This window comes from Pristiophorus japonicus, chromosome 6, assembly GCF_044704955.1.
Source record: "Pristiophorus japonicus isolate sPriJap1 chromosome 6, sPriJap1.hap1, whole genome shotgun sequence".
Classification (NCBI taxonomy): Eukaryota; Metazoa; Chordata; class Chondrichthyes; family Pristiophoridae; genus Pristiophorus; species Pristiophorus japonicus.
In genome coordinates, this window is record NC_091982.1 from 4,527,879 (window position 1) to 4,546,205 (window position 18,327).

The window sequence follows — 18,327 nt, forward strand, 5'->3', positions numbered from 1 at the left end:
ATTGGCTCGAATACGATTCAGCAGATGCCACCGCTCGACTATACCTCATCCAATAGGCCATTCTTTGAGTATGAGCTTGGACAGCGAGGCCGAGAATTTCCTCAGGGGGTTTCCCAATTAGCCGTCGTAATGGCAATGTAAACCACTGATCTTTTGCTGAAGTTACGACAATCAATTGGGAGAACCCTGTGTAAATTCCCAGCCTAAATTCCAGAAAGTTATTGAAGAGGAGGAAGGGGAAACAAGAAAGGCAGACTTGCATTTTTATAGTGCCTTTCACAACCACCAGACATCCCAAAGCGATTTACAGCCAATGAAGTACTTGTGAAGTGCAGTCACTATTGTAATGTAGGAAACGTGGCTGTCAATTTGCACACAGCAAGCTCCCACAAACAGATAATCTGCTTTTATGATGTTGATAGGAGGGATAAATATTTTCTACGACACCAGGGATAACTCCCCTGCTCTTCTTTGAAATAGTACCATGGGCTCCTTTATGTCCACCCAAGAGAGCAGACAGGACCTCGGTTTAACGTCTTATCTGAAAGACAGCACCTCTGACAGTGCAGTACTCCCTCAGTACTGTAGTGGAGTGTCCACCTAGATTTTGGTGCTCAAGTCTGTAGAGTGGGACTTGAACCCACAACCTTCTGACTCAGAGGCAAGAGTGCTACCCACTGAACCACAGCTGACACTCTGAAGTAACACAGGTTAGCCCAATTTTGTCTTCACACAATGACTAAATAACACATTTGCTATAGGACTGATCAGAATTGGGAACCTTGATGTTATGTTCAGAATAAATCCACAGGACTGTATTGCAAGCTCAAACTGTTGTGACCTTGGTCTCTTTATTCAGGCTCCAGAGTGGAGAAGCAGTGTGGTGAATCACCTTTTATACCTGCTTGCCCCAGGGTGCACAGGTTACCCTTAGGTCTCCCACAATGTGTGCCCCCTAGTGGCAAGTCTTACATTGGTGAGGTTTGCATACATACATACTTGACTGATTCCTCCCTCCTCCCCCCCCCCCCCTCCCTCCATCACTCAGGCGCTAAACCCAACCTTCTGGCCAAGACCAGCTAAATTGGTGCAGACCAGGAATCAAATATGTTGCCTTCATGGTCTGTATGGCTCAGCAGCCCTCTGGGCGATGTATTTACTCACTGATTGTCACTTCCTCTCTCTCTCTCATGTACTATTTGAGCCTCATGAGGAGGGCTGGTGTTTGCACACATGCAGGCCTCTGCCATCATGAATCGGTATCTGATCACTTGATGAAGCATCCCGCCTCTCCTCTCAGCTGTTCAATTCTCTTTCACTTTTACCATGTTGACAGTTTCTCCCCTTTTTGAAACTACAGCACTACTAGGAAACTGCTAATTTGGCAGAATTGTTCTCCAGACCTGGCTAAATTCCAGTGGAACACAGATCTCAAACCCATCCACTACACCCACAACATATCATTATCAACGCTTGGAGCCAACAGCAGACAAAATGTGTTTTCATTGCGTCTGATCAGAAGGAATGGAGGATAATTATCCAGTTTTACTGTGACACCACTCTGTGGCTCTCCCCTAGTTCAAACAAAGTTCCATCAATCTCCTTTTTTTGTGGAATTAATAGAATGGTATTTTTCAAGTTTCATCCTTGGTATGTACTAAGTTAGTTGTGGGAGAATAGCTTCTGTTTACACAGTTCGGCATTCAATCCTCTGCATTCCCAGACACTGCTCCCACCTCGCAAATATAAGAACATAACAAGAATTAGGAACAGGAGTAGGCCATATAGCCCCTCGAGCCTGCTCCGCCATTCAATATCATGGCTGATCTGGCCGTGGACTCAGCTCCACTTAACCGCCCATTCCCCGTAACCTTTAATTCCCTCATTGGTTAAAAATCTCTGTGACTTGAATACATTCAGTGAGCTAGCCTCAACTGCTTCCTTGGGCAGAGAATTCCACAGATTCACAACCCTCAGAAGAAATTCCTTCTCAACTGGGTTTTAAAATGGCTCCCCCGTATTTTGAGGCTGTGCCCCCTAGTTCTAGTCTCCCCGACCAGTGGAAACAACCTCTCTGCCTCTATCTTGTCTATCCCTTTCATGGTTTTAAATGTTTCTATAAGATCACACCTCATCCTTCTGAACTCCAAGGAGTAAAGACCCAGTCTACTCAATCTATCATCATAAGGTAACCCCCTCATCTCCGGAATCAGCCTAGTGAATCGTCTCTGTACCGCCTCCAAAGCCAGTATATCCTTCCTTAAGTAAGGTGACCAAAACTGCATGCAGTACTCCAGGTGCGGCCTCACCAATACCCTATACAGTTGCAGCAGGACCTCCCTGCTTTTGTACTCCATCCCTCTCGCAATGAAGGCCAACATTCCATTCGCCTTCCTGATTACCTGCTGCACCTGCAAAGTAACTTTTTGGGAATTCATGCACAAGGACCCCCAGGTCCCTCTGCACCGCAGCATGTTGTAATTTCTCCCCATTCAAATAATATTCCCTTTTACTGTTTCTCTCCCCGCCACCCCCCCCCCCCCCCCAAGGTGGATGACCTCACACTTTCCGACATTGTATTCCATCTGCCAAACCTTAGCCCATTCGCTTAACCTATCCAAATCTCTCTGCAGCCTCTGTGTCCTCTATACAACCCGCTTTCCTACTAATCTTTGTATCATCTGCAAATGTTGTTACACTACACACTGTCCCCTCTTCCAGGTCATCTATGTATATTGTAAACAGTTGTGGTCCCAGCACCGATCCCTGTGGCACACCACTAACCACCGATTTCCAACCCGAAAAGGACCCATTTATCCCGACTCTCTGCTTTCTGTTAGCCAGCCAATTCTCTATCCATGCTAATACATTTCCTCTGACTCCGCGTACCTTTATCTTCTGCAGTAACCTTTTGTGTGGCACCTTATCGAATGCCTTTTGGAAATCTAAATACACCACATCCATCGGTACACTTCTATCCACCATGCTCGTTATATCCTCAAAGAATTCCAGTGAAATATCCTTTACTGGAGCAGTTTCACAGGCAGCATTTGCCTTCAGGTGCCTTATCTCAGTGGCTGCTATTCATCCATGAGCCTTGATAGCTAGTGCCAGCAAGCTATCAGACTGGAGGACATCATAATCGAGCCTGATCCTGTCCATATTAAGTATGGAAGAACTCCACAAGACCGAGTACTGTGAGCTAAAACTGATATAACCTTAGTCTCTTTAATACAACTCCAGAGTGCCTAAGCAGCATGGCAGACAACCTTTTATACTCCCTTGCACGAGGTGTGGTGATCCTTGGACCTCCAACATCTGCTCCCTCTGGTGGCAAGTCTTTAGCAGTTACAATGTTTACATACATAACAGTCCTTAGCTGACATTTACCCACATATTTCCAGTAGATGTTGCTGTATGATGTTCCTACATTATAACAGCGACTACACTCCAAAAGAACTTCATTAGCTGTAAAATGCTTGGAGACATCCGGTGGTCAAGAAAGGCACTATATAAACCCAAATCTTTATGAAAAACAGCAGTGGTAAATCTGCCCAATGTTCCCATCCCAAATCTCAGGGCACTGAAATCAGTTTACTCAGCAGATAGTAGCGATTGAACCAAGTATCAGAGTGATCTCCAGTTTACATCCCTGCGCTTACCCTCCGATACTAGAATACTTACTACACGTTGAACCTCTTGGTACTTGGCCTGTGCTGGATAAGGGATTTTGTCGGATGAGGGGTGGTCACGTTAAATTGGATGGTACAGGTACTGAGCAAGGGGATATCGGGGCTGGTTGGCTTGGGGCTGGGAGTGTGGCAGAGAGATCATGGGGGGCGGGGGGCAGGGGGAGAGCGGTGGATTGCAGGGTCAGGCCAGCGATTGCGGGAGTCGGCAGCAAGGAAGGACTTCAATTTGTTCATGTCAGAGTTCTACACATGCGTCACCCAGTGGCCGGGAATGGTGCTGGACGAGAGGCGGTTCCGGATAAGGGAGTCCCGGATAAGGGAGGTTCAAACTGTATATGTTTTTTATTCCTTCCTTTCCACCATTGGTGACTGCTCATTAAATCATGGGGCCTCTACACTCTGGAATTCTCTCCTTAAATCTCTTCCTCTTTCCACTCCCCTTCACAAGCCTTCGACAAATTTTTCCCTATGACTGTCTTTGGTCTTTCCCCAAAATTATTTTTCCTGCTCGGTCAGTGCCCACCTTTTCCTGTGCTGTGCTTCCAAATGTTTTCTCTGTATAAAATTGTAAGCTGCTACTCCTGCACTATTCAAAGACAAAGAGGTAAGTTCTCAGGCATATAACCACTGGTGCACCGTTAGCTCGTACCCCAAACTGGGAGATTCAAGGTCAGCCCAAAGTTCGATCTCGAGCCTCATCCACACTATTTGGGCAAGCTGCCAGTGCCTGATGTGCCTCCACAGGCAGCTTGCCCATTTTAAAATAGATAAATGTCAGGTCACTGGCCCCACCAGCATTGGCCCCAAGGTAGGTCCCAGGAGTGGGGAGATAGAGTGACAATGAGGCTGATTGCATGTACTGTGGAGCAGGGGAGCACTCCTGCACCTCCTGGCTCCCAAAAAACGTTTTTTGAAATCATTTATAAAGCAAAGTTGACCTTTTTCCGGTGGTTGTTGTTTAAGCCGAAGCAATGGCAATTCATCGCAATGCAATTTCTCCATGTGGGCCTAAAGCAGCTGCTAGCCTCATGTACTTATGCAAGGGGCCCAATACCTGTTTTAGGCAGCCTTGAAGGACACCTGAAAAATAGCCTGAGCCAATATTGGGTCGAGCTTCCAATGGGCAAAACTTGGTCTAATTTCTATCCCAAAGACTCCATCCCATATCTTTTGGAGCAGTTGCGAGAGGAAAAGTTAACGACGTCTCCTGGTTTTATAAATCCTTCCTATTTTTCCCTCAGACATCCTTATGGGATAAAATATGGTTAATAAGCACTCATCAGCAGTTAACGGCTGCTCCCATTATGTACAGAGTTCACTTGTGAACATGGTTTCAATCTGTAGATATAGTGATTAAGTATAAAAGCAAAGAAGTCTTGCTGTAACTGTACAGAGTATTGGTGAGGCCACACCTAGAGTACTGCGTTCAGTTTTGGTCTCCGTATTTAAAGAAGGATATACTTGCATTGAAGGCAGTTCAGAGAAGGTTCATTAGGTTGATTCCAGAGATGAGGGGGTTGACATATGAAGATAGGTTGAGCCTCTACTCATTGGAGTTCAGAAGGTTGAGAGGTGATCTTATCAAAACATAAGATAATGAGGAGTCTCGACCAGGTGGATGCAGAGAGGATATTTCCACTCATAGGGGAAACTAGAACTAGGGGGCATAATCTCAGAATAAGGGGCTGCCCATTTAAAACTGGGAGGAGGAGGAATTTCTTCTCAGAGGGTTGTAAATCTGTGGAATTCTCTGCCCCAGAGAGCTGTGGAGGCTGAGTCATTGAATATATTTAAGGCGGAGATAGACAGATTTTTGAGCACTAAGGGAATAAAGGGTTATGGGGAGTGGGCAGGGAAGTGGAGCTGAGTCCATGATCAGATCAGCCCTGATCTTATTAAATGGCAGAGCAGGCTCAAGGGGCCAAATGGCCTATTCCTGCTCCTATTTCTTATGTTCTTACTTTATGTAAAGGCAATAAGAATTGGCACAAAATATAATATACATGCATCAAACAGAAATGACGGAGTTCCAAATATGTAGTATCGCTAATATGTACAGTGCAGCTATTCACAAAGCCATGTAACCTATAACGCACCAGGCACAAAGGAAACAAATAAACCCCCTAAACTCAATAAAAATACAAGAAAAAAAATACATAACAATGCTGCAGCTTGAGATTGAGCAAAACTATTGCAATTCTTTTCTTCCCACAGATGTTACTCAAATACTGTGTTATACAGATTAACCCACCCATCCCCCACCATCATAGGCAGTCCCTCGGAATCGAGGAAGATTTGCTTCCACTCTTAACATGAGTTCTTCGGTGACTGTACAGTCCAATACGAGAACCACAGTCCCTGTCACAGGTGGGACAGATAGTCGTTGAGGGAAGGGGTGGGACTGATTTGCCGCACACTTTTTCGCTGCCTGTGCTTGGTTTCTGCATGCTCTCGGCGACGAGACTCGAGGTGCTCAGCGCCCTCCCGGATGCACTTCCTCCACTTAGGGCGGTCTTTGACCAGGGACCCCCAGGTGTCAGTGGGGATGTTGCACTTTATCAGGGCGGCTTTGAGGGGACCCCCACCAAGGCCCAAGCATATGACTTTTCCATTAGTGAAACACAATAAACAAATATGCTTTATATTAGAGCTCATCATTCTTGGGCAGTGTTAAAGAAACAGGGTTGGGCTGGGGAAAAGAGATCGGATGCACTTTAGATGTTAAAAGATGCTTTTTATGAAAGAAATGGCAAACTTATGTTTAAAAAATGAAAAATAAAATTTGTATCTAATTTGCAGAAAACAGGATTGTGTTATTGTCTGTTCTATTTACTAACCTGGTGAATACCTTGGAAATCTTTTACCAGTCAGCAATGCTCATTTTAAGCATGAAGGTGGTTCTTTAAATGGCTAATTCTTCCCTCATGGAAAGCATGGTTGCAATCTATCTGTAGTTGGATCAGACAGCCCAGTTTTAGAGTGGGCTATCTGATATGTCCAAGATAGAAATTGGAAGACACCATTTTTTTTTTAAATTGAGAGAGTGTTTACTTTCTCTGCTCAGCAAACATTCAGAACTCAAGCCATGATCCCATCTCCTATGCCTTTTTTTCTTGGTAATCCTTGCAAAATCATAGAATCATTTCCATGGAGGCCATTCAGCCCATCATGGCTGTGCTGGCTCTTTGAAAGAGCGATTCAATGATTCCCATATCCCTGCAAATTTTTCCTTTAAAGTATATATCAAACTCCCTTTTGAAAATTACTATCGAACCCTGCTACACCACCTTTTCCAGATCAACGTAACGTACTGCATAAAAAGAAATACTCATCTCCCTGGTCCTTTTGTCAATCATCTTAAATCTATGTCCTCCAGTTACTGGCTCTCCTGCCAATGGAAACCTTTTCTCCCTTTCTATTCTAACCTCAATATTAAACAAAAAGTGGCAAACCTGTTGAAAGAGCTTTTGTTACACCTGAGATTGTCCTCCAAGCACTGCCACTCAAGTATGTACAATCTTGTTTGAGGCAGAAAGCTGTGGGTTAACATACCACACCAGGATTTGGGTGCACAATTTGGGGCTGGCACTACAATGCAGCATTGAGGAGATGCTGCATTGCTGAAGGTGCCATACTTTGGAATAGGATGCTAAACAAAGGTCCTGTCTGCCCGTTTAGGTGGGGGTTAAAAGCTGCAATGGGAAGGCTGAAATTCTGCAAGAAAGGATGAGTGTAAATAGACTAAACAGCCTGTTATTCATAATCTAATTTCAGGTTATAACATTGAATCCAAATCGATTTCTAAAAGCGTTCTCAGATAATGAATCTCCATATACTGTACCTTAAGTTTGTCATATCTATCACTCAGTGAGGAAACCTGGTGCTCCCGATGACGTCCTACAAGTTTGCATAAGGCACAGATCAGCTGATCGTCCGTGACACAGTACATATTCACCTTTTCGTCTTCATGTTCCAGACACATTAGTCCGCGGAGATGAGAGTCCGGGATGGGCTCAATCAACCGGTGGCCGGTGAACGGCTTCTTGTTGGGGTGGGTGGCTCTAAGGCACCGGTCACAGTAGGAGACCTCGCAGGTCACGCAGGTCTTGACGGCATCCCGCGGTGGCTCTTGCTCGCAGAACTGGCATTGGACCCTCTCGGAGGACATGGCGACAGGATCCTTGTAGGGCCGCTCACGGCGGCATTCACTGGGGGAGCTGGGTCCGCTCAGCGAGGCCTTCTGAAAGCGATCGATAATGTTCTGCAGAGTTACATTCCGCTTCAACCCCTCCAAGCCGCGGTGGTTGAGAGATATAACATACCGGCAGGTTGGGCACTGGAAAGCAGCAATCGATTGGATCGTCTCGTTGGAAGTGCAGTGCGAGACGAGGATCCGGTGGGCGCAGTTGAAGCACAAGCTGTGGGCGCACGGTAACAGCAGAGGATCTTCAAATAGCTCCAGACAAATTGGGCAGGTTAATTCAGATTCAAGTGTTTCCATCTTCAGGCAAAGCAATCTTGCATCATCAGCAGTACCCAGGGAAGCTGGTCAGCTGCCTACAAGGAAAGAGAAAAAAAAAATCAACTTGAGCGGACGATATACCACTTAAAAAGCAGCAAGGGTCTTTCCCTTGAATACAACTATAACATTAAAGAGAGTTTAAGCTCCTACTCGGTACCCAGTGGCTCCCTCTGGAAATTGCATGCATGTATGGAGGTCGTGTGAAAAGGGATCAGGTTGGGATGCGATGACTTAACCCCGGTTTCCGGCTAATATTTGCTGACCTGGCTCACAGGGAAAGAATGGACACTTTGGCAAATTACCGAAGAGCCACTCGTGTCCATTGTAGCAGAGCCCATTTTCAATAGAGATGATGGAGGAAATTGGAGCAGGGTGTGGGGGAGATCATTTTTACGCAGAGTGTGTGGGGCAAACCTTTTCCAGTGTGGGGAAAAGCCATCGAGCTGTGTCTCATTATGACGACGACAATGTGTGACTGATGCCATGACATGTTTAAATCGGATTCATAACATCTGTTTTATACACAAGTGGGAAAATGTTGGATAAGCAAACACTTATTTCTATATAAAAAACAAACCACTGTGATAAATGACTAACATATTAAAATAATTTACTGACAGGCTCCTACTTGGCCCCGAAGGAAAGAATCTTTCACAGGAGCACACATTGACTTTTCAAAGTAAACACAGGATCTTGATTAAAAAAAAGACACATACACTAGGAAGGGCGTTGGAAATCTGTTACGTCATGCTAGAGTGTTCCAGCCCATTCTTACTCAAGTAGGCTTGTGCTTACTGCCAAAGATCAATCTGAGTTGTAATGTGACGTGTTCACATGTTTAGTGTGTCTTTTGGAGCACCATCTATGGTCATTTGCACAGCAAACACTCTATTCTAGTTGCAAAGCTCAGTAACATGCACGGCTGAGAGTTCTATTACCTTAGAAATAATAATAGTCCCTTCCTGTCTGTATACAGATTTGTCAATGTTTTAATGCAAAGAATGCTTTGGGGAAAAGGAGAGGTTGGGCAATGTTGTAACGGCAAAGAACAAACAGCAGGATTGTTTTGTGGGGGCGGGGGGGGGAGGAAGCGGAAGACAGAGCAGACAGTCTGGGGTTGTAAAGCAAGTCGGTGACAAGGCATAAACTGGGAGAGGCAGAGAAGAATGCACAGGTGAGAGAAATAAAAGATAGTCATGTACGATTGTGAGGTGTACTGTGGGGGGTGGGGGAAGGAGAGAGAGTCAGGGTTGTAACTGGAAGAGGCGAGATGGAGGAGAATGATCAGTTTACCACTGAAATGCTGCAGTGTCAGCGTTGGGGAGACATTTAGGGCCCTTCCTAGTCTGTATGGCTGAGTGCCAACTTGGGCAGTGCCAGTTACCCAGTGCTAGAGACAAGATTGACAAGTCAGTGAGTGCATCATTCTGTTTTTTTTTTCAGTTTAGGTCTAAACAGTGTTCCCCTGTCCGTATGTACGCTGAGCTGTCTGATTTCCTGGTTGTTCTTCAGTAAAAGTGCCTCAACTCCAGTCAGTGCCTCCCAACTGACTAGCAAACCACACGGAAAGCAATGGGTACAATGCTCACCCTACCTTTCAGTCACATTGAACAGATTTCAGATACCAGCCCAAAAGGCCCTAAGCAGTAAGTGAAGGCACCATAAAACTGTCTAGTCTGTCACAGGTCACTGCTGGCATCTTGTCACAAGATCATAAAGGTACATACGGACAGGGAAGACCATTTTGCCGATCCTACCTCCCACACCAGTTATCCAATTGCTTGTTAATCAATTCACACCGCAGGTAAGGGTTAGGACTGAGACAGTGAATGGGTGACCAAGAGACAAGGCAAGAGCAGGAAGTTAGTGCAGGAGTCCCCTGTGGTCATCTCCCTCCAAATCAGATATACCGTTTTGGATACTGTTGGGAGAGATGACTTACCAGGGGAAGGCACCAGGAGCCAGGTTCATGGCACCATGGGTGGCTCTGCTGCACAGAAGGGCAGGGAAAAGAGTGGGAGAGCTATAGTGATAGGGGACTCTATTGTAAGGAGAATAGATAGGAATTTCTGCGGCCGCAACCGAGACTCCAGGATGGTATGTTGCCTCCCTGGTGCAAGTGTCAAAGGTGTCTCGGAGCAGCTGCAGAGCATTCTAGAGAGGGAGGGTGAACAGCCAGTTGTCGTGGTACATGTAGGTACCAACGATATAGGTAAGAAGCGGGAAGAGGTCCTACAAGCTGAATTTAGGGAGCTAGGAGTTAAATTAAAAAGTAGGACCTCAAAAAGGTAGTAATCTCTGGATTGCTACCAGTGCCACGTGCAAATCAGAGTAGAGGGAGCAGGATAGTTAGAATAAATACGTGGTTTGAGCAGTGGTGCAAGAGGGAGGGATTCAAATTCCTGGGACATTGGAACCAGTTTTGGGGGAAGTGAAACCAGTACAAAAGGAACAGTCTGCACTTGGGCAGGACTGGAACTGATGTCCTGGGGGTAACATTTGCTAATGCAGTTCAGTTCAGGAGTGTTTAAACTAATATGGCAGGGGAATGGAAACTTATGCAGCGAGACAGGGCGAAGTAATATGGAGTCAGAAACAGATGGCAGAAAGGTAAAAAGCAATAGTGGAAGGCCGAGTAAACAAAGGCAAGAAACACAAAGGGCCACACTACATCATAATTCTAAAAGGACAAAGGGTGTTAAAAAAACAAGCCTGAAGGCTGTGTCTTAATGCAAGGAGTATCCGTAATAAGGTGGAAGAATTAACTGAGCAAATAGATGTTAACAGATATGATGTGATTGGGATTACAGAGGCGTGGCTCCAGGATGATCAGGGCTGGGAACTCAACATCCATGGGTATTCAACATTCAGGAAGGATAGAATAAAAGGAAAAGGAGGTGGGGTAGCATTGCTGGTTAAAGAGGAGATTAATGCAGTAGTTAGGAAGGACATTAGCATGGATGATGTGGAATCAATATGGGTAGAGCTGCAGAACACCAAAGGGCAAAAAACATCAGTGAGAGTTGTGTACAGACCTTCAAACAGTAGTAATGATGTTGGGGAGGGCATCAAACAGGAAATTAGGGATGCATGCAATAAAGGTGCAGCAGTTATCATGCATGACTTTAATATGCATATAGATTGGGCTAACCAAACTGGAAGCAATATAGTGGAGGTGGATTTCCTGGAGTGCATAAGGGATGGTTTTCTAGACCAATATGTCAAGGAACCAACTAGGGGGAGGCCATCTTAGACTGGGTGTTGTGTAATGAGGATTAATTAGCAATCTCATTGTGAGGCCCCTTGACTATTTCTAGGGCCATTTCCTTAAGTACTCTGGGATGCAGTCTATGAGGCCCTGGGGATTTGTCGGCCTTCAACCCCATCAATTTTCCGAACACAGTTTCCTGACTAATAAGGATTTTCTTCACTTCGTCATTCTCACTAGACCCTCGGTCCCCTAGTATTTCCGGAAGGTTATATGTGTCTTCCTTCGTGAAGACAGAACCAAAGTATTTATTCAATTGGTCTGCCATTTCTTTGTTCCCCATTATAAGTTCACCTGATTCTGACTGCAAGGCACCAACATTTGTCTTCACTAATCTTTTTTTCTTCACATATCTATAGAAGCTTTTGCAGTCAGTTTTTATGTTCCCAGCAAGCTTCCTTTCATACTCTATTTTCCCCCTCCTAATTAAACCCTTTGTCGTCCTCTGCTGAATTCTAAATTTCTCCCAGTCAATTTATATGTCTCTTCCTTGGATTTAACACGATCCTTAGTTTCCCTTGTTAGGCATGGTTGAGCCACCTTCCCCATTTTATTTTGCTCCAGACAGGGTTGTACAGTTCATCCATGTGATGTTTAAATGTTTGTCATTGGCTATCCACCGTCAACCCTTTATGTATCATTTGCCAGTCTATTCTAGCCAATTCATGTCTCATACCATCAAAATTACCTTACCCCAAGTTCAGGATCCTAGTCTCTTAATTAATTGCGTCACTCTCCAGCTTAATGAATTCTACCATATTATGGTCACTCTTCCCCAAATGGCCTCGCACAAGATTACTAATTTGTCCTTTCTCATTACACATCACCCATTCTAGGATGGCCAGCCCTCTAGTTGGTTTCTTGACATATTGGTCTAGAAAACCATCTCTAATACACTCCAGGAAATCCTCCTCCACTGTATTGCTACCAGTTTGGTTAGTCCAATCTATATGTAGATTAAAGTCGCCCATGATAACTGCTGTACCTTTATTGCATGCATCCCTAATTTCTTCTTTGATTCTGTCCCCAACCTCCCTACTACTCTTTGGTGATCTGTACATAACTCCCACTAGCGTTTTCTGCAGCTCTACCCATACAGATTCCACATCATCCAAGCTAATGTCCTTCCTTACTATTGCGTTAATTTCATCTTTCACCAGCAACACTACCCCACCTCCTTTTCCTTTCTGTCTATCTTTCATGAATGTTGAATACCTCTGGATGTTGAGTTCCCAGCCTTGGTCACCCTGGAGCCATGTCTCCATAATGCCAATTATATCATATTCGTTAATAGCTGCCTGCGCAGTTAATTCTTCCAACTTATTACGAATACTCCTCATATTAAGGAACAGAGCCTTCAGGCTGGTCTTTTTAAACACACTTTGCCCCTTTAGAATTTTGCTGTAATGTGGCGTTTTGATTTTTGCCTTGGGTTTTTCTGCCCTCCACTTTTACTTTTCTTCTGTCTTTTGCTTCTGCCCCCATTCTACTTCCTTGTCTCCCTGCATAGGTTCCCATCCCACCATATTAGTTTAACCCCTCCCCAACAGCACTAGCAAACACTCCCCCTCGGACATTGGTTCTGGTCCTGCCCAGGTGCAGACCGTCCGGTTTGTACTGGTCCCATCTCCCCCAGAACCGGTTCCAATGTCCCAGGAATTTGAATCCCTCCCTCTTGCACCATTCCTCAAGCCACGTATTCATCTTAGCTATCCTGCTATTTCTACTCTGACTAGCACATGGCACCGGTAGCAATCCTGAGATTACTACCTTTGAGGTCCTACTTTTTAATTTCACTGCTAGCTCCCTAAATTTCAGCTTGGAGGACATCATCCCATTTTTTTACCTATCTCGTTGGTACCTATGTGCACCACGACAACTGGCTGTTCACCCTCCCCCTCCAAAATGTCCTGCAGCCGCTCGGATACATCCTTGACCCTTGCACCAGGGAGGCAACACCATCCTGGAGTCTCGATTGCAGCCGCAGAAATGCCTATCTATTCCCCTTACAATAGAATCCCCTACCATTATAGCTCTGCCACTCTTTTTCCTGCCCTCCTGTGCAGCAGAGCCACCTATGGTGCCATGAACTTGGCTGCTGCTGCCCTCCCCTGGTGAGTCATCCCCCCCAACAGCACCCAAGGCGGTGTATCTGTTTTACTGTGAGGTTGGTGGCTGTAGAGGGAAGATCTCCAGAGGAGACGAGGTCAGTAACAGTCCGGGAAATTATGGCTTGATGTTCAGTCGTGGGATTATGGTCCACGGGGAGGAAGTTGGAGGTGTCAGAGTTGGCAATCAGCCTCTACAAAGTAGAGGTCAGTTCGCCAAACAACAGCGCCACCCTCTTCAGCAGGTTTAATGACAAGGTTGGGGTTGGATCTGAGTGAGTGGAGTGCTGCAAGTTCAGAGGGAGGTAGGTTGGAGTGAGTGAGTGGAGCAAAGAAATTGAGACGGCCGATGTCTGGAAGGCAGTTTGCAATGAAGAAGTCGAGAGAGAGCAAGAGGCCAGAGGGAGGGGTCCAGATAGAGCAAGAATTCTCAAAACAGGAGAAAGGGTCAGGTGGGCAGGGGAAAGACTCCTGGCCGAAGAGGCGAAGGCGGCAGAATGAGAGCTCAGCATTGTGCAGAGCTTGAAATTCATTGAGGTGGGGGCGTAAGGGAATGAAGTTCAGGCCTTTGCTGAGGACTGATTGTTCAGGGTCAGAGAGGGGAAGGTCAAAGGGAATAGTGAAAACAGAGCCTGGGGTGAGATTGGAAGGAGGGATGGGATCAGAGGGAAATGTGGGGAAGGTGGTTCCGGAGGAACGTTGATGTCCCAGAGTTGTTGAAGTTTACGATCCTTGACACCTGAATGGATGGAAATTGTTTTTTTAGTTAAAGCACTGGATGAGGCGATGAAATGGAACTGTGGACCAGGACAGCTTAGAGATAGAGTGAGTCGGTGCTGCTGAAGAGAGAAGTCGAGAGCATGCATGTGACGGCGCATAGCGTTGGGTGTGGATCCCAGGATGCGGTGAGAGCAGTGGTTTGAGGAACTTTGAATATCTCGGAGATATCTGTAATCCTGGGTGGATCCAAAACATGAGGGGTGGAATTTCAGTTGGAATCCACATGGATTAAGTCCGAGGTGGAGAAAGTTACTGAGGAAAGATGTTGCTGTGAAAACGAGTCTTGGCAGATACTTGATCAAACACAAGGAGGGAAACAGAAAGCAAAAATGATGAAGGCAAGAGACAAATCCCATCTTAGGGAAGAGCAGAACTTCAAGGTGGGAATTCTGAGAAGAGAAGTGGCAGTGAATAAAACACTAATACAAAAGCAAAATACTGTGGATGCTGGAATCTGGAATAAAAACAGAAAATGCTGGAAATCTCAGGTAGTCAGGCAGCATCTGTGGAGTGAAAGCAGAGTTAACGTTTCGGGTCGATGACCTTTTCATCAGAATTCAAGTTTTCTCAAAGAACAGATACTTAACAAGCTGAAATTCTACTCATGCCTCAAAACGGATTTGAAGATTGATAAAAATTAACAGAAATTTTCTAGCAGTCAACCATGAGCATGATGTTTATTTCCCCCCTTGGGTATGATATGTACTTGGAGATTAGACTGCTCATGTGTGAAATGTTCCTCAGTGCTGTCTAGGCCTCAGCAGCAATCAGACTGGACTTCAGATGGGAGATCAGGAATTCTCACGCTTGTGCGTACACTTGCCTGCTGATTTGAGGGGAGGGTAAATGGCACACAGATGCTATTATCGTGACTTCAATACCCCAACTCTAAATATAAAAGTGAATAGAATAGACGCTCTGCTTAAAACAAATTGGGGGTGTGGTGTGTGTGGGGCATGATAGGATAACGTGCTAGATCTTTTACTGAGCCTGGTTCAAATCTAGATTTGAATGTTGTGAAAGTAGTTTCCCTTTTCTTGTTGCGGTGCAATGATTTTGGGCAATCTTACACAATTCATACTGGGCATAAGCAAAATAACTTCACTAATTGACAGTCCTTTTCAGAGAAATTCTAAGGATGGCTATTGTGAGAAAAGCATAATTCAATTAAGCAGAGTGAGCATGGTTTTATGAACGGGAAATCATGTTTGACAAATTTGCCAGAGTTCTTTGAGGATGTAACAAGTAGAGTGGATAAGGGGATATGGTGTATTTGGATTTCCAGAAGGCATTCGATAAGGTGCCACATAAGAGGTTACTGCACAAGATAAAAGTTCACGGGGTTGGGGATAATATATTAGTTAGCCAATCCTTTATCCCAGCTAACAGAAAACAGAGTCGGGATAAATGGTTCATTCTCTGGTTGGCAACCAGTAACTAGTGGGATGCCGCAGGGATCAGTGCTGGGACGCTAACTATTTACAATCTATATTAACAACTTAGAAGAAGGGACTGAGTGTAATGTAACCAAATTTGCTAATGATACAAAGATGGGAGGAAAAGCAATGTGAGGAGGACAAAAAATCTGCGAAAGGACAGACAGGCTAAGTGAGTGGGCAAAAATTTGGCAGGTGGAGTATAATGTTGGAAAGTGTGAGATCATGCACTTTGGCAAAAAAAAAAATCAAAGAGCAAGTTATTATTTAAATGGCAAAAGATTGCAAAGTGCCACAGTACAGCGGGACCTGGGGGTACCTGTGCATGAAGCGCAAAAGGACAGCAGGCGGTTAAACATAGAAACATAGAAACATAGAAAATAGGTGCAGGAGCAGGCCATTCAGCCCTTCTAGCCTGCACCGCCATTCAATGAGTTCATGGCTGAACATGAAACTTCAGTACCCACTTCCTGCTTTCACGCCATACCCCTTGATCCCCCGAGTAGTAAGGACTTCATCTAACTCCCTTTTGAATATATTTAGTGAATTGGCCTCAACTACTTTCTGTGGTAGAGAATTCCACAGGTTCACCACTCTCTGGGTGAAGAAGTTTCTCCTTATCTCGGTCCTAAATGGCTTACCCCTTATCCTTAGACTGTGACCCCTGGTTCTGGACTTCCCCAACATTGGGAACATTCTTCCTGCATCCAACCTGTCCAAACCCGTCAGAATTTTAAACGTTTCTATGAGGTCCCCTCTCACTCTTCTGAACTCCAGTGAATACAAGCCCAGTTGATCCAGTCTTTCTTGATATGTCAGTCCCGCCATCCCGGGAATCAGTCTGGTGAACCTTCGCTGCACTCCCTCAATAGCAAGAATGTCCTTCCTCAAGTTAGGAGACCAAAACTGTACACAATACTCCAGGTGTGGCCTCACCAAGGCCCTGTACAACTGTAGCAACACCTCCCTGCCCCTGTACTCAAATCCCCTCGCTATGAAGGCCAACATGCCATTTGCTTTCTTAACCGCCTGCTGTACCTGCATGCCAACCTTCAATGACTGATGTACCATGACACCCAGGTCTCGTTGCACCTCCCCTTTTCCTAATCTGTCACCATTCAGATAATAGTCTGTCTCTCTGTTTTTACCACCAAAGTGGATAACCTCACATTTATCCACATTATACTTCATCTGCCACGCATTTGCCCACTCACCTAACCTATCCAAGTCGCTCTGCAGCCTCATAGCATCCTCCTCGCAGCTCACACTGCCACCCAACTTAGTGTCATCCGCAAATTTGGAGATACTACATTTAATCCCCTCGTCTAAATCATTAATGTACAATGTAAACAGCTGGGGCCCCAGCACAGAACCCTGCGGTACCCCACTAGTCACTGCCTGCCATTCCGAAAAGTACCCATTTACTCCTACTCTTTGCTTCCTGTCTGACAACCAGTTCTCAATCCACGTCAGCACACTACCCCCAATCCCATGTGCTTTAACTTTGCACATTAATCTCCTGTGTGGGACCTTGTCGAAAGCCTTCTGAAAGTCCAAATATACCACATCAACTGGTACTCCTTTGTCCACTTTATTTCAAGAAAGCAAATGGCATGTTGGCCTTCATAGGAGGGGATTTGAGTACAGGGGCAGGGAGGTGTTACTACAGTTGTGCAGGGCCTTGGTGAAGCCACACATGGAGTATTGTGTACAGTTTTGGTCTCCTAACTTGAGGAAGGACATTCCCGGAATGGCAGGACTGACATATCAAGAAAGGTTGGATCACCTGGGCTTGTATTCACAAGTTCAGAAGAATGAGGGGATCTCAAAGAAAAGTTTAAAATTCTGACGGGTTTAGACAGGTTAGATGCAGGAAGAATGATCCCAATGTTGGGGAAGTCCAGAACCAGGGGACACAGTCTAAGGATAAGGGGGAAGCCATTTAGGACCGAGATGAGGAGAAACTTCTTCACCCAGAGTGGTGAACCTGTGGAATTCTCTACCACAGAAAGTTGTTGAGGCCAATTCACTAAATATATTCAAAAAGGAGTTAGATGAAGTCCTTAGTAGTAGGGGGATCAAGGGGTATGACAAGAAAGCAGGAATGGGGTACTGAAGTTGCATGTTCAGCCATGAACTCGTTGAATGGCAGTGCAGGCTCGAAGGGCTGAATGGCCTACTCCTGCATGTATTTTCTATGTTTCTATGTTTAGTATGCAGATACAGCAAGTGATTAGGAAGGCCAATGGTATCTTGGCCTTTATGGCAAAGGGGATGGAGTATAAAAGCAGGGAAATCTTACTACAGCTATACAGGGTATTGGTGAGGCCACACCTGGAATACTGCGTGCAGTTTTGGTTTCCATATATACAAAAAGGATTTACTTGCTTTGGAAGCAGTTCAGAGAAGGTTCACTAGGTTGATTCTGGGGGATGAGGAGGTTGACTTATGAGGAAAGGTTGAGTAGGTTGGGCCTTTACTCATTGGAATTCAGAAGAATGAGAAGTGATCTTATCGAAAC

General features: G+C 45.2%; 1 protein-coding gene across 3 annotated transcripts in view; it reads right to left on the reverse strand.

The window, feature by feature from the left end:
* mid2 (midline 2) overlaps nucleotides 1-18,327 on the reverse strand; it is a 278,557-nt gene that overhangs the window by 148,895 nt on the left and 111,335 nt on the right. For 2 of the 3 annotated variants that reach the window (XM_070882565.1, XM_070882567.1), the window contains exon 2: nucleotides 7,534-8,249. In XM_070882565.1, coding sequence (XP_070738666.1) covers nucleotides 7,534-8,193 — 660 coding nt within the window. In that variant the 5' untranslated portion in view covers nucleotides 8,194-8,249. Of the gene's footprint in view, nucleotides 1-7,533; nucleotides 8,250-8,832; nucleotides 8,864-18,327 lie in introns of those variants that run through there. The other variant, XM_070882566.1, reaches the window with a different exon arrangement.